At 37.7% G+C, this 18,152-nt stretch overlaps 1 protein-coding gene across 1 annotated transcript in view; it reads right to left on the bottom strand.

The window, feature by feature from the left end:
* Window positions 1-18,152, bottom strand: part of LOC126457316 (uncharacterized) — a 235,499-nt gene that overhangs the window by 12,802 nt on the left and 204,545 nt on the right. The window contains exons 3-8 of the mRNA XM_050093510.1: window positions 11,870-11,975; window positions 11,612-11,675; window positions 8,630-8,707; window positions 6,962-7,056; window positions 3,084-3,230; window positions 203-350 (exon numbers count right to left, since the gene is read on the bottom strand). Coding sequence (XP_049949467.1) covers window positions 203-350; window positions 3,084-3,230; window positions 6,962-7,056; window positions 8,630-8,707; window positions 11,612-11,675; window positions 11,870-11,975 — 638 coding nt within the window. The remainder of the gene's footprint in view (window positions 1-202; window positions 351-3,083; window positions 3,231-6,961; window positions 7,057-8,629; window positions 8,708-11,611; window positions 11,676-11,869; window positions 11,976-18,152) is intronic.

An 18,152-nucleotide genomic window follows, 5' to 3' on the forward strand; every position in this document is an offset into this window, starting at 1 on the left:
GCATCTGAAGTACTGCAGGCTATCAAATATGAATGATCTGGCAGTTAATAGTCGTAAAGCAGCTTAACTACTTAACATAATTATATCTATAAATATAGTCCAATTAACAAATGAAAATACTGTATAGTTACAAATGAGCTACGTTCACTGTTGAACAACAGACGGACGTATCTGAATATAAAATAATGATGAACAGACTCACCTGACTTTTCTTCATTTGTTTCAAAGCAAATGAACGTAAAGGATCTCCTGCAATCTGAACTAATTCAACACGGCCAAAACCTCCAACTCCCAATGTAGCCAAAACACGTAGATCTGACAGCTTAACGTCCCTGAACTCTTCATCAATCCTGTACAGAGGAAAGTTGTATGAGACAGGGAAAGAGGAAGAAATAACAAACAAACAAAACCTATAACTAACTAAGTAGCAGCAGCATGCACCTGTTTCTCTGAGAGCGTTTATCAAATGACACAGCTATAGCATTATGATCATCACTACTTGCAGTGGGAGTAGGTAACTGAATATAAGAAGTGAAGACATTTTAAGTTGATGTACAATTCAAAGGTATAGTGACATACGTTCATTATATAGTGCAGTTTGAAATGCGAACTCCAGGGACTGAACAGAATTCTAGAAGAGACTAATTTGTCTGGGACAAAAGTGTACCTGTTTTACTAATTGCTGTGATGAAAAGATATTCAGGATATGTGTTATAGATTGTGTTATAGGGTATGGTAGGGAAAACATGTTACCATGGTGTCCCAGTATGCTTAGGATGACACAGCAAGATGTCACCAAACATATGTGAAAAATTATTGCTGTCAGGAGTGTTTTACGTCTTTACATACATGGAACAGCTCCTAAATTCATCTGACTTAAAGATCCTATATTGCTCATTAATAACAGAAATTTGGAATGCAACAAATCCAGCTTTTTGTCACTGTCTTTTGGCATCTATGCTGCTTAGATCATGTATTACCTTAAAAGCAGAATGTTGTGCAGCACACTACTAATTGGGGGGTTATTATTCAATCAATATATAGTGTATTACATGCATTTAGGAAATCAAACAAGTGTGGTGAATTATAAAAATATTGTAACTGTGGATTAAAGGGAAATTAAATGGTAAAAAATCACATCTATTATATAATTATGGTAACTTTCCTACCTTGACACTGATCCTATAGAATGGCATGAAACAGATTAAGTGTGTCAGTTAGTCTGTACACAGTTTCCCACTACACACAATTACAAATTTGTCTAGTGAAAAACACATACAATTTGGCAGTTACAATTGTATAATACAATATTTTTATGGCCATTTGACGACTATGTGTGGTAAAATTTAGAACTTCATTATATGCATTTAAATTGTTAGGAGCTTCCTAACTGAACCACATATTGTAATAATAAAAGGCCATTGTAAAGCATGTAATGTAAGTGTTTTAAAACCTGCAACTACTTTAAAAAAAAATAAAAATAAAATAAAATAAAATGAAACTATTTCCTAACCTCTCTTTTTGTAAGATATATTGACATCGCTGTTGATACTTTCCACAAGAATGTTACCAATGCCCTCCACTCAAATTTTAAAAATCTCATCCATAAATATATTTTTATTTTACCTTATTCATTGGCAGGACTTTAAAATTCCCTCTAAAATAAAAGAATGATGTTCTGCTTGTAACATTATTTAATATGGAGCCTCAGTACATTAATCAGCTTTTATCTCAGGTTTCAGATTATCTTAAATCAAGTTCTGAAATAAAACCCTTTCAGTCTACTATTTTCTCAATGTATTTATTACCACACACTTATCATTCCTGGCTTCACACATGGAAAACCTGCCCCCATGTACCCTCTGTTCATTATCTTTCCCATTTCTTTCATTATTATTTACTATGTTCTCTTTTTCTTTTCAACGTTATTCAGTTGTGTGTGTGTGTGTGTGTGTGTGTGTGTGTGTGTGTGTGTGTGTGTGTGTGTGTTTCTTATACTTTTTTCTTCTGTATTTAACTACTGCTCTGTTTAAATTTTTCTGCAGCTGCTTTTTGTAACCTATGTCATTTTATAATATTTCTCTTATCAATGTCTCCTTCCACTTCCCTAATTTCTCAAGTACTTTCATTTTCATGGTACTTCTCTAATTTCTTGCATTTTACCTTGTATCTGTTACACTTCTATTTTAATTTCTACTGAATGGCATCTTACTGTATCTCTTTGACTGCTATCCATACTACAGTTCTTGTGAAACATTGTTTTTGAAAAAAAAACTCAACTTTTTTTTAAACAATTCTACACTTAAGAACCTCTGGTTCTGTGAACTTCAACAGCCAATTCTGTTTCCAGCCTAGGGAATTGCTACTGTTGCTATTATTATTATTATTATTATTACAGAAAGAAATTTTATTTACATTTACCTGACTTATTATTTGAACAAGATAATCTATGCCCTGTTTAGATTAACATGTAAAAACAGATAAAATTATTGTTGAGTTGAAAAATATGAATGCATATGATCAAAATTTGAAGCAGGATAGAAATGTGCATTTAATAACTTCCAAAACAGTAATAATGACACTGGAGCTGACTAGCACTCAATTAGCTCAGCCCCAGACATGAAAATTTCAGTTTTGGCAAATTGTAAGTATGTGCTCCACTTCGGTTTCAAATATGATTGTGATTCATTTTTATATTTTTACTTTTTTCTTGAATTCATGTGCTTTAATTTGACATTAATGCTTCGGTATTATTATATTATACTTCATACAGCTGAGAGTTTGGGAAAATGCTGTTTTCATAACAGTAAAAAACAAACAAAGAGTGTAAAATGTTCCCTTAATGTTTACATGGAGAAAAGTCTACATTTCAGCTGACATACATTATTTGTCAATCCTTTGTTACCACTCTTTCCTAATTTCCTACCATCTATCGTATATGATCTGTGACCCCATCCAAAGTGATTGATGGAATCTGTTGTGTGAATGAATAAATGAATTAATGAAAACAATATCTTATTTTCAATAAAAGTAATTAGACATTTATCCATAGATTACTTTTTAGGAAGTTGCAGTGAATTTACCTCCTGCGTTCAACACCTTCATCCTTGTAGCGCGTTCGAATCTCATCCAGACTTGATATTAGTTGATTGAATGTCTCACGATCAATCACCAAACATGTGACACCTTCAGGGTCAGAGGCAATAATATTTGCTGTACGCAGATCATCACTGTTGAGAGAAAATCAAAATGTAATTGACACAGTAACAACACACAAAGCATTTAAGAGTAAACTGGAAAAATCATTACATAGTTATTTAAAAAAATTTGCCTGAGATCTTCAACCATTTAACATCATAGTGGTTTGTACATTATAGATGCAGGTTTAGATAAATGTACAGATTTAGCTCATACTGAAAGGACAAATTATGAGTAGAACATTACACATATGTAATCATTGCCTAAAACTGAATCACTTTTTCTTCAAAGGTGAAATTGTTCATTATTCACAATAAGGACAGAAAATTTAATTTTTCCTGTGCTAAAACTATAAACAACCAAATACTCATTTCAACACAAACATTCAAAAGAAGCAAGGAAAAAGTATTTGCTAATCACTGTATAACTAGCATACCTGCAGTCTATACAATAACACCCGTATATACCTATATTATAAAAATTTTATACATATGTATGTACATCACCTTCTAAATTACTGGACCTGTTTCAACCTAACTTGGTAAACATACTACTTGCTGTCTGGAAAGAATCACTCTTGGGGTAAAACCACATACCTATCAAAGGGGTAGAGATGAGGTGAAAAAGTAATGTAGTTCACAGTGCATGAAATCCCAGATTTTATTCATCCATTATTTAAGAATGAAAGCCCATAGTGGCTTACAACAAACTTTACATATAATTTCAAACCTTTACAAAACTTTTACTCACTGACAATCTCCACAAAATTATGAAAGGAAAAAATTGTATCACTTACTGCATTTTTACTGTTCATGCAGTAAAACTGCCACATTTAACATGACATTTTCATTTATTACTTCTTTACTTTTTACTGTATTCTCAACATATTTTGTGGATGGTATTAAAACATACCACTGAATATACCTGCAAAATTATATTGATGTCACAAACACTGAGATGTGTGAAAAACTGCCACATCATGTGATATGTTTAAATTTATGACTTATATGCTTCTAACACTATTCATAACAAATTTTTCATATTGTTTCCACATGTGCCACTGAATACACCTATAAAATTATACCACTGCATGACACACAGCCCTAGGGATATGACATCATAAGCATTCAGGTGCATGAAAAACTGCAACATCATGCATGACATATTAATTAATATGTCTTTACTACTGACTCTATTCACAACACATATTGCATACAGTATTCAAATACATCACTGAGTGTATCTGCAAAATTATATCATTGTTTGACTCACTGTTCAGGTTATATAATGTCATAAACATTGAGCTTCATAAAAACTAAACTGCAGGGCGAAAGCTAGAGATGCAGATGAAATAGGGTGTGTACAGATATGTATGAAATATATCTAACATGTGCATACTCTGGCAAAGCTGTAGGTAAAAAGCAGCTCCTAAACCCCAGGATCCATTTCAACCACACTTGATACACACACTACAGTTACACACTTGACACTCATACTACAGTTATTACTTAATATCTGGAAAGAAATTGTTGGTGTAGAAACCACCAGCCTGCTATTGGGTGAGGTGATAATCTAGTGATGGCGAGAGAAGATGGGGAGGAGGAGATGGACACAAATAGCGGAGAGGAGAAGGTGGAAAGAAAGAGATGGGCATGGGGAGGAGGAAATGGACAGAGGAATGGAAAATGATGAGATTGACAGAGAGAGGGGGGAGGAAGAGAAGGACAGGGAGAGGAGTAGGAGATAGGCAGAGTGGGAGTTGGGATGAGGAGATAGATAGAGAAGGGGAATGGGTTGATGGCCAGAGAGAGGCGAAGGAGCAGATGGGCAGAGAAGGGGAGGAGCAGCAGATGGACATAGAATGGGGAGGGGAGGGGAAAGGAGGAGACAGACTATGGAATAAATACGTACATGTGCAACCCCAGGTACTCAGATAGTTTTTCAATATTACAGATAACACAGAAGCCCCACAAAGGCAAAGATTTCTTTTTTAAAAAAATACTGTAATTTTTTATAATATTGGATTGAGGTCCATGCATATCAAAGTAAGTATATTAAAAGTATAAAATTAAATAGTAACTGAAAAAGCTTCATCAGTCATTAATTAGCTACTACACAATGTGTTGATGTGTTCATTTTGGTATTATCAACATCATAATCAGCTGTGTGCTATACACTGAAGAGCAAAAGAAACTGGTACACCTACCTAATATTGTGTAGGGCCCCCATGAGAACACAGAAGTGCCCCAATATGACTTGGCATGGACTCGACTAATGTCTGAAGTAGTGCTGGATGGAACTGACACAATTACTTCTGCAGGGCTGTCCATAAATCCATAAGAGTATGAGGGGATGGAGATCTCTTCTAAACAACACGTTGCATGGCACCCCAGATATGCTCAATAATATTCATGTCTGGGGAGTTTGGTGGCAGTGGAAGTGCTTAAACTCAGAAGAGTGTTCCTGGAACCACTCTGTAGCAATTTTGGACGTGTGGGGTATTAGACTGTCCTGCTGGAATTGCCAAGTTTGTTGGAATGTACAATGGACATGAATAGATGCAGCTGATCAGACAGGGTGCTTATGTGCATCACCTGTCAGAGTTGTATCTAGACATATCAGGGGTCCTATATCACTCCAGCTGCATATGCCCCAAACCATTACAGAGCCTCCACCAGCTTTAACAGTCCCCCACTGACATGAAGAGTCCATGGTTTCATGAGGTAGTCTACATACCCGCACACATCCATCCGCTTGCTACAATTTGAAATGAGACTTCTCTGACAGAGTAACATGTTTCCTGTCATCAACAGTCCAATGTTGGTATTGACAGGCACAGGCAAGGCATAAAGCTTTTTGCAGTGAAAATCTTCAAAGGTACATGAGTGGGCCTTCAGCTCCAAAAGCCGATATTGATGATGTTTTATTGAATGGTTCACATGCTGACACTTGTCGATGGCCCAGCTTTGAAATCTGCAGAAGGGTTATGCTTCTCTCATGTTGAACAATTCTCTTCAGTTGGTCCTGTTCTTGCAGGATCTTTTACCAGCCACTGTGATGTTGGAGATTTTATGTTTTCTCTGATTCTTGATATTCACAGTACCCCCGTGAAATGGTCGTACAGCAAAATCCCCACTTCATCGCAGTCTCAGAGATGCTATGTCCCACCATTCGTGCCAAATATAACACCATGATCAAACTCACTTTAGTCTTGATAACCTGCCATTGTAGCAACAATAACCAATCTAACAACTGCATCAGACTCTTGTTGTCTTATATAAGCACTGCCGACTGCAGCGGCGTATTCTGCCTGTTTATGGATCTCTGTATTTGAATACGAATGCCTATACCAGTTTCTTTGGTGCTTCAGAGTATAATGAAGTTGGGCAATGTGACAAACAGTACAGATCTACATGAAGTGTGAGATAATCACATTGAAGTTTATAGCAAACAAATGTTCAAAAGTTGTGGAATTGAAAACTCCTAGGACCACAAAAAATTTTATTTATTTTCTAATCATTTCATTATTGAAATAATGGCAAAAATTTGCAATTAAAGATGGTTTTCAGTTCCACAAAATGAAATATCTAATCTATGCGCTGAGACAGAAACCAATTTTATAATAATTTCTCAGTGATAAAAGCTGTTAAGAGAAGCAGCGAAGTATGGACTACACACAGTTCTTACAATTGATGACAGCTGACAGTAATATGAAATGGTACATCAACAATAACATAGAGTAAAATACTGTATTAAGACTCACCCTTGTAAAGCCTTCTCTCCAAAGAAATCACCTTTGTGCAAAGTCCGGACATACTTCTCCTCGAGTGAATTGGGCTGCTTCATCGTTACTTTCACCTAAAAAGTAAAAATCAGTATAATCTCTACAGTGATATGGAGATTTATCAGAGGCAAAAGTACAGGAAGGCTCAAGAGTGAAGTGCTTAGGATGTAAAATGGTCAGTACACACGTGCTACAAAATTTACTGGGTCAAGAGTGATGTGCTTAGGATGTAAAATGGTCAGTACACACGTGCTACAAAATTTACTAACTGTGGTATGTATCAATTACAAGTAAATAAGATTGCATGCTGTCAGCTCACAAGACTACACAAATTTGACACTGTCAAATGAATCCATGTACACATACATAGCTCCAGAATCTCACACTTTAATATCATAGCAGCAGCTAAATGGAATCCACCTCCATAGCTGAGTGGTCAGCACGTCCGAATGTCATCTGAGGGTTCCGGGTTCAATTACTGCTGGCGTCAGAGATTTTCTCCACTTGGAGACTGGGTGTTGCATTGACTTAGTCATTATTTCATCCTCATCAACACACAGTTTGCTGAAATGGTATCAACTAAAAAGATTGCACCAGGCGACCAGTCTCTCTGTTGGGAGGACCTAGCCACCTGCACAAAAAAAAAAAGCCAAGGACTGAATGACCACAGTGTCATCCTCAGCCAATGACAACATATGAATGCAGTATGGAGGGATGGGGGTCAGCATGCCAATTTACTGGCTGTTGTTGGTTAAGCAGATGTGATGCCAATACTTTTCATTCAAGTAGCTCTGCAGCTGGCATCACGAGGCTGAGTGTACAACAGGCCAGTCTTCCCACCTAGAAAAAATCCCTAGCAGTACCAGGAATCAAACCCAGGTTCTCCAATGGCAGCCATCTGCATTGATCACTCAGCTATGGAGGCAGCTCTATGGGCTACTTTAGTAATTCTCTGAACAACACGAGTGCGGTCAGGCTAAAGACAAACTTCCAGTTGGTAAACACTTCAGTTAGAGTAACTATTGCTTCAAAAATTATTCTTATAACAGAAGACAATTCTATACAGTCATTCAAAAATTAATGTAATGAGAAATGATAATATCAGTCCACTTATACACCACGTCTATGTTTGGTAACACAGGCTCCAAAATGATTTTAATGATTTTTGAGAACTGTGGTTTTTACCCTACAGCCCCCTTTCTATCTGTCCTCCTCCTACAGTCCATATTTATTACAGGATGCTTTACATGATTAACTAGTCCAATGGTAATGATCTGAATCCATGGATACAGAGGTGTAATCCTTTCAATTGCTTAAAATTACCATATTTGACATATAAATGCCAATTCTTTTAATCAGTTTAATTATTTGTTCCAGTGCAGAACAGAGGATACTTAGGCGATACCGTAGTCATGTCGGCCTAAGAATATCCCTGACGGCTAGAAGCACTGTTGCCCCTTTCCAACTTCACAGTGCTAATGGCTGCAGGCAAAATCACCTATGAAGTTCTGACTACACTGACATGCTCTCTCTCTCTCTCTCTCTCTCTCTCTCTCTCTCTCTCTCTCTCTCTCTCTCTCTCTCTCTCTCTCACACACACACACACACACACACACACACACACACACACACACTTCTTTTACATACCTGTCCTTTGCTAATGATGAAGAATGTGTCACCACGTGCTCCTTGCCTGATGATGTAGTCACCCTCATTGTAATATGTCTGCAAATGAAACAAGTGGGGAAGATTCAACACTTTTCAGGCGGAACTAAAATGTCATTTTACTAGCATCACTAGGTTAATGAAGGAAACAAGGACTCTACCAATATGGTAACGATAATCTACATCTACATCTTTAAGTAGCATTTACATTTCAACATGTAAAATTTTTTAAATAAAATATTCTCAGTATTTTTCTACTGATAATTCAAAACTAGATTACCTGATATAACTCCAACAATAATAATCTTTACAAAATGGAATTGTGGCATTAAGAATGCCCATTGCTTTAGTTAATCAAAGCAACTCTCTCTCCTTTGTACTGAATGAAACAATTGAAATTTGTACGCACAGTAGTAACAGTGATGTAGTGTTCACCTAATGACTTCTCCTTCAAGTGCACCTTATGCTGTAGGCCTGGCACTAAGCCTTTCAGTCTTTCTACTAATGATATTTCAGCAGCTGCTAAATCTGTTTTATCCTCAGCAGAAACATCCATCATTGTATCCAATGTTTCTGCAATGAACCACAGTTCAGTTTGTTTGCTGGCCATATCGAGTAAAATTATTCCAACAACCTTTAGTGTCAGACTGTCTCCCTTTGTTATTCCTAATATCCCACTGATCTTTAAGAGGTTTGCCCAAGCACTTGGATCAGAGCACTGTTGTGTCGAGTCAAGCAATATCTTCATATCTGAACTGAATCATATCCTTAAAACAACTGAGTGCAAGTGGTGCAGATTTTTGAAGTATTGCTCACATAGCAGCCATTACAGCTTCCATCAATGCAGTGTCACTGCAAACTGCTTTGAGTGTTGCAACATCTCCCCACATTTTGTAAAGACCTTTGCAACCTCCAAAATCTGATACATCAAGGGGGTTATAAGATTATTTAAGCACAAAAGTGCTCAGCACCTCTCCATTTTGGCTTTATTGTAAATATTCAAAGTTTCAGTGTTTTCTTGTAGTAATTTACATACTTCTCAGGTGGAAAAGCCATTTTCATCCATACTTTTTGCACAAACTGATGGTGCGCTACTGCTTCATGAACCTCTGCAGATGAAGTCCCAACAGATGCTTCACAAGATGGAGGTTCATCATCTGGGATACTTGAGTCACTCAAAATACAATCACCTTTTTTGGAATAGTCAAGCTCCATTGTACTATCTTCATCATCATCACCAGAGAAAATATTTGTCAAAATTTCCAGACATCTCTGCTGCCCTTCAAACAGTGTCTAATACATTAGTGATGTTAAAAAGCTCCAAGAAAAGTGGCTTCCATTGTAAACCATTCAAATGCTACTCCAACAATTTTTTCATAACTTCTGAGCAACTACTAAGGTACAGAAAATCAAATAAACCATTATTTTTAGCACAGTGTGACAGTCCTTGATACATCATACCAAAAAAAACCATATTATGACAAATGTATCTGACGAAAATTAATTTTACTAGATTCTGTTTTTTCTTTTTTGCACACAGACAAACATGTTTCATTCAGTCATCATGTTCTGTAGATCCACCTGGTAGGGAAATCTTTATGATGTGGAAAAAGTCAACTTATAGATCAACAAAGAGAAGCAGCTATTAGAAAAGGCATTAATAAGAAGTTATCATTATAATATTCATTTGCGTACTCAAGCTATATTTAACACAGTAAATAGGCATGAGCATCATATCTTTGAAAAAGCTGGTACCCACTCTGTTATCCACTGAAATAGCTCCTGCTTATGTCCTACTACTAGCTTAATACCTACATGGTCACATTACAATGAATATCTACATCTGTAACCAATGATGGCTTGTTTACAATGAGTGCTACAAATTATCATTAGCCTAATAAGAATATTCAATAGTTTAATCATTCGGGAGGACGACGGTTCAATCCCGCGTCCGGCCATCCTGATTTAGGTTTTCTGTGATTTCCCTAAATCGCGCCAGGCAAATGCCGGGATGGTTCCTTTCAAAGGGCACGGCCGACTTCCTTCCCCGTCCTTCCCTAATCCGATGAGACCGATGACCTCGCTGTCTGGTCTCCTTCCCCAAAACAACCAACCAACCAACCAACCAATAGTTTAATCAAAATAATCAGATAATTTAGGAGTAAAACTACTCCCTCTTGGAAAAATGTATCTATACATTGTCTGTATAATAAATAATTTCAAATAGCTGCAGCATTGCATTATCAGTGGGTACATAAACTTGACAGAATGTTCCTTCTCAGTCTTGTGCCTGTTAACAACTCAGCACTTCAACCATTCACTGAGTTTTTACCTTTTTTCCTTAACTTATTTATATTCCATCAAAACTTTCCATTTATATATCTGAATGTGTAATATATGGAACATCTTTACAAACTAGTTGTAGGACACAGGGTAAGTGACAAAATATTTTAACTGAGACTTCCCTAGAACCTGTGTGTGTCACTGTTGTTTAGTCAAATCACTAACCAAGCAAGTTATCTAACAGAAAAAAGTCACAGATTACTTGTCACGTTACTTACATTCAAGATCGGTAGTTGTAATAATGTTCAGTGTGTAAAATTGCATTTCACTATAACACACAACTCAAACACTTATCTATGTAGCAAATCAAGTAACATGACAACAAAAACATGAATTGCACTTGTAAAATGCAATGCAGGAGAATATCTGTGAACAAAGGTGTTTGTTGTACTAATCATGCAGTCAACACAATCATGTACATGACTGAATGTATGATAAAATCGAATCAGAACAAAAAAATGAACTTCCAGTAACAATTTCAGATTTGAAATTCTCCAGGAACTTAATATTAAATACTACAGAATGAACTATGATTAGTACCAGTGTTAAACTACAGTTCAGTAACTAACAGTACATCATGTTTCAACAATAATTCAGTATGCTACAGAAAACATCACCCACCTCTTCCAGCACATCTGATATCTTTGTGAGTGTTTCTTCAGGTAAGTTCTTGAAGATGGGAACACTAAAAAAAAGAAAAAAGAAATAAACAATTAACAGCTGAGATACAGAGAAGACAGTAACAAAACGTACAATTCACTGACCTCTCTTTGGCAAAAAAATCATTCATGGATGTTTAATGACTGCTGAGAGTTACATTACATTTGTCTTTTGCACTAACAAATTATGTTTACAAAAGAAACTTGTGTGACAACATACCTCTTGAGAAAGTCGGTGTACTCTGCCTGCCGGCTGAGGCCAGTCCTCATCATGATGGTCTGGAAGCATTGCCGCTCGATAGCCCATAGCTTACAGTCAGTCGCAGCTGCAACACCCACCATCTCATTCATATCACAGAACAATAAAATAGCTTTATATGAGTATTTAAAACTAATTCAGTGTTAAAATATATCAAACAACTGAATGATAATGCAACTGACCATCATGTGAACATTACTACTCCTGATATGTAGTCAGTTCAAAATGTAACTTCCATCTGGATATTAGAGGAATACTAGCACACATTACCACTCTTTATTATACAGGGTGTCCTAGGAGTAATGCTCAATACTCAGGGATATGACAGGATTGATTATTTGCAGCAAAAAGTCTGACAAAGATGGGCTCTAAAATGCATACCTTAAGAGCTATGAAACTTGTTCAGTAGAAGAGACATGGCTCACAGTAGCAAAGATGAACAAGTGCTAATGGCTCCAAAGGTATGTAATTTAGAGCCCACGTTTACTGAATTTTTTTTCTTGTTTTGGACCATATCATCTCTCAGACTATGGAAAACAAAAAGAATGCAGTAGAAGAGATTTGTCTTGCAGTATCACAGATGAAGAAGTACTCAAAGCTCCTGATGTAAACATTTTAGAGCCCGTGTTTACTAGACTTTTTAGCTCTGAATAATCATTGCCATCATACTCCAGATTATTGACCAGTCCTCATGGAATACCCAGTAAAGTTATTCAAGCTAAAGTTTCCTCAGCATCTTTTTCTCCTACACTGACACACTTATTGCAGCATACACTCTTTGCCACAGAACACTTCTGCCAGTGACCTTAGAGACGATTTAGTAGCATCATCAAGCTCTGTATCCTTAACAAAATGCATTGACGATAGCCAGTTTTCAAATTGAAGAATAGGTTACAATTTCCATTAGCCAAATCAGGACAATAAAGATGAGTCTCTATCAACCTTCATTTGAAACTTGCAAAGAGTTGTTGATATTTCTCTTTTTCTTTATGGCAGGTGGGTGGTATTGTGCAGCAAAACCACACCAGAACTTAAAAAACATGCCATGTCACTTGTTTTGAAGTGACCTTTGTAGCTTCTTCTTAGGTCTCACTGTACACTATTCAGTTGTAAACTGGATCAGCAGTTGTCATTTCATGTCCCAGAAGACAATGGCCATAACATACTTGGAAGAAAACTTCAACACTTTTAAATTTCCATGAACTTCTGTTTTGTTGCTACATATGCACACAGAACCCATAGCTCATCACCCACATCAATATTATCAAGAGAACGATCACCTTTGCCTGCGTACCACAGCAGAAACATGAGAGCTTAATCCATTCTGTAGAATCTTCATTTTGTATGATAAAAACTCGCCATAGTTTACTCCTAATGATGTAAAAATAATGTTTCTACAACAAGAAAACTGTAAATGATAATTCTTTGATTGTGAGTCCTCAATTTTTCCTTAAGTTTTTGAAGAACATCATCTTTACACTAGTGACTGTTAAAGGTTTTTATTACACACTATTGCAATTTTGGCCTTAGGCCATTATCAGGTGATAAGGCCAAATTGCAATTGTGTGTAATAAAAACTTATAACAGTCACTGGTGTAAAGATGATGTCCTTCAAACAGTTTTTTATGACTGTGAATCCCAGCTACAACAAGTGTTTTCCTCAAGTGTTACGTCTACTTTTTGCAGCTGATTTGTGCCTACAGATGGTTGTGCCCCATTTGGCCGATCATGCAAACAGATTATGCAGCTGGTAAATGTATCCACAAAATTCAGGTAGTAAAATAAAGATTGAGATTATTCATTTCTATCTGTATTCAATGAAACTGAATTTTCTGTTTATAAACTTAATTTTTGTACTGTAGAATGAATTCATGTATTTCATATCTTCTGAAACATTGCTAGCAATCAAAACCCCACAATTTCCTTTTGTTTGATGCAAAGGAGTCAATTCCTGTAACTTTGTAGTTTCTTCCGTGTACAAACTGATATCATGAAATATTTTTCTTCATTTTTCAAGAGCCGTTAAGGTAACCTGACATCCTTGTGACAGCTAATGATTCCAGGAGCTTGTGTGTATTTAACTCGGAACAGTCAATGACACACTTCTGATGCTGCACCACTCCTTAACTGACTGAACAAGACTTTCGATGTCCATTGGTCTACATAACCATTTTTATTATTCCTGTTTTCTGCTTTGCCTACTGGTATGGCACAGTGATAACAATATGACAGTGTTTTTTTATTCCCATTTTAGTAAAAAGTCTATAGCAACATTCTATAAGAATATACTTTTTGACAAGCAAAATTAGGTTCTCTCTACAGATGGACTAAAATAAGTGCTATGAACTTTGATTAGGAGATTACTGAGCTCTTTCTATTGGCTGTGTTTATTGCCTGCATGAGTCATCAGGCAATTTCATGAGGAAATGACTATTGTCTTTTGCCTGTTACCAATTGTAGTAGAAGCGGCCATAGTTAAACCATTATCTTCCTTACTTTGCACCTTTTCTCCATGACACCTCCTTGTTCAGTTACCATGTTAACTCACTGGACACAGCTTCATGTGGATGTGTTTTTTGTGCATGTGCTTTACAAATAAGAGTAATAAATTACAATGATAACAACAGTCTCTGAGTGTTGGGTGCTGGATACTTATAGATAGTATACTTAATGGTTCCTTATTCTAATCATATTTTTTGACTGTGAGGAAAAAGCAAATAGATCAAAGACAAAGACAAACTGACATCTACGAGGACTATTCAAAAAGTAAGGTCTGGTAGGCTGCAAAATGGAAATGACAGTGAAAATCTGATAAATAATTGCATACATGTGTTGGGCAGTGTGTCTAGTATGCATGTCAGTTGGATCATGTCACTCTTTTCACTTCTGAGTACACAGTGGGCACATACAGGTACTAAGAACAATGGTGTCTCCTCCCAAGTATGGGTGCCCACTAATTTCATGCAACCCCCACATAACATTCCTGTCATGTACTTTCTTCTTCATGACAGCACTATGCCACACACTACAGGAACAATGAGGAAGCCCCTGCAGTGTTTTCAAAGAGAAGAGTTTGATCAACCACCATACAGCCCAGAGTTGGCTCCCTCTGATGTTCATTGATATGAACCGCTGGCTATGAAGACAACATTTTGGCACAGACATCGAGCTGCAGTCCATCACAGGCAAGTGGTGGGAAACACACACAGCTGCCTTCTATGAAGAGGATACTGGAAAGTTGGTACAATGTTACTACAAATGTCTAAGTTGTCCTGGCGACTATGTAGAGAAATAGCTGGCAGATGTAGTAAACTGTTGAAAATGAAACATTTTTTATTCTTATTTTGGCTTCCAATTCACGACCGATCACACCTTACTTTCCAAATAGCACTTGTACTTGTATAAATTTCACGACACACTTATAACTAGCAGATAAAAACATAGGACGAAAAATACTATGTGCAATAAACTTATAAGACTTTTTATTTCCCTAACGTTTTCCTTTTTTAACAGAGTGTTCACTGTACATAAGACACTGCATTACAAGGAAAGAAAGACAATCGGACAAAACTGAACTGTTTTTATGGGCACAGAGTTCACAACAAATCTATTTACAGAAATGAAACGTGTTACACCATGAACGCTCTGATAGAACACTATAAAGCTGATATTCCAGTACTTGCGTACCTCTTGGATATGTTGATTAAAATTTCACCCATATACATATGAGCTTATTTTCAGCACAGAAAATAACAACTACTACAGATAAAGAATGACGCGAGAACATGATCGCTATAGGGTGTGTCCGACGTTACTGGAACATTTGAGGTGGAGATAGCAACACGGCACGCCCAGAGGAAGCAGATGTGCTGCAGTTTATTACCATCTTTCGGACTTTGAGAAAGGTTGAATGATTGGCATGAGGGACACGGGAGAATCATATTCAACAGGTCGCACACACCATTGGCTGTAGTGGAATGACTGCAGAACGAATTGTGGCGAAGTGGCACAAAGAGTAGGCTCGGATTCTTATGGAAGGACTAATCCATGCGAAGATCATTCAACTGGCTCTGATGAATAGATAGATGGTAACAGCTGAAATCTGGGCGGAGGTTTCAAACAGATGTGTCACCATGAGCCGCCGGGAATATGTTGGAAGCTGGGTTGCGATCTCGAGTTCCCATGGGTCGTTTGCTGCTGACGCCTTATCACAGACAATGGGGAGTTGCATGGAGCACGTGTCAACAGGGCCATTGAACGGTTTTTGTGGTTTTCAGCAGCGAGTCTTCCATTCATCTGTGGACGTCAGATCGACGCCAATATATCAGTAGACGACCTGTTGAAAGGTCATAGGAAGCAGCGCTTCTCTTGACCCGTACATCTCCAATTCCTGCACTCACGATATTGTGAGATACTGGATATGACAGCGGGACTGATACGGTAATTGCTGAGGGGAGTGTGCTCGCCAGTCAATGGCAAGAACGGTAAACGTCATTGTCATACACTTCATAACCAGGGTACCAAATGGCATATTCCAGCAGGATGATGCAAAACGCCACACTGCAGTTTACACCGCAAACACCTCGAGGAATGTACGGATCCTCGGCTGGCCTGCTTGTCACCCATAAAGCATGTTTGGTGTGCGATGGCACGGTATATAGTTTCATACTAACCTCAAGCCATCGGTCTTCGTGCACTGAGGCAGCATGTGTTTCAAGCATGGCTAGAAAGTCCTCAAGATGATATTCAGGGGCTATTTGCTTGCATGTTACAATGAACACAAGAGTGTACTCTTGCCCAGGGAATCAACATCACACTAATAATGATGATCGCTATCAGTTCCGAATGAAATCGAAGTTTAATCGTTTAATACCAGTTATGTAATGTTCAGCTCCAGAAAGTTTGATAAATAACGGATAGGTGCTTCATGGTGCAACACTTCCCAACTCCGTCAGTGTATTATATCGCGACCTTAACTGACAAAACACGCAAAAAACCGAACTTTTCACGATGTACACATTTTATATGCCTTTAATCACTCTTAAGATGACAAACCTTAATAGAGGAGGCAGTCAAGTGAAAAAGAAAGGAAAGAAAGGAAGCAAACTATTTACCATTTCAAAAGTAATCACCAAACTGTGAGACAAGACGGTCAATGCCTTCACGGAAGAGTGACTGCGGTTGCTTAAGGAACCACGATTATACCTAGGCGTGCACCTCTTCGTCCGAAGCAGATCGGCAGCCACGAATGCCTTCCTCAAGTCTCCAAAAATATGGATATCCCAACGAAATTAGATAAACGGTGCACCACTAACGAATTATGCGAATGGGGAGGGTATCTGTGGATGTACCACACGCGTACAGACAAACAAATCACTACAATTTAAGAAAAAATGAATGATTATTCAAGAGAAAGACCTTCACAAATTGAGCAACTCAATAACGCAATGGTTAACCTCTTTTCTGTCCAATCTCTGAGTTAGATCGTCAAAATCCCGAATTGGTTGGAAGGTTTTGCACATAACACTCCAAATGTTCTGCACTGAGGAGAGATCCGACGACCTTGCTGGCCAAGGTACGGTTTGGCAAGCACGACGACAAGCCGCGGGAGCTCTCGCCTTGTGGGTGCGGGTAAACCCGAACTTGGGCATCAATGTTGCCGGATCTCTCTAATGCGGCAATAGGACAGAATTTGGCACGGTATCCCTAAGGAGAACATGCAACAAAACTATCAGTCAGTGCCAAAAAGAATAAGTGCTTGCATAACGACCAGAGGTGGACCAACGTATTACTAACTTGCTCAATTTGTGAAGCTCAGTCTGCATATGTGCATCACATCTACCGATAACTGTCCTTCGGGTAATCCCTTCGAGGTGCGTCTTTTTTTACGTAAAAGTGTAGTCGAAACAACCTTGCCAACATATTGGCCCACCACACGGTGTTTAGCCCTTACATATCCTCCACACAGTCCCGATGTCTCCCCATGTGATGTTTCTTTTTTTATTACTATTTTATTGTAGGCCTGAAGAAAGACATTCGTGGATGTCTACTTGCTTCGGACAATGTGGTGCAAGCCTGGGTAGCAACCGCAGATATTTTTCCACAAAGGAACTGACTATCTTGTCTCACATGGGGGACACGCGGGGATAAATATATTAACAGTCACGGCGATTACTTTTGAAATAATGGAAAGTTTACTTGCTTTCTCCATCTGTCTCGCTTTCATTTGACTGCCCCTTCTATG

The sequence above is a fragment of the Schistocerca serialis genome, chromosome 2 (genome assembly GCF_023864345.2).
Source record: "Schistocerca serialis cubense isolate TAMUIC-IGC-003099 chromosome 2, iqSchSeri2.2, whole genome shotgun sequence".
Classification (NCBI taxonomy): domain Eukaryota; kingdom Metazoa; phylum Arthropoda; class Insecta; order Orthoptera; family Acrididae; genus Schistocerca; species Schistocerca serialis.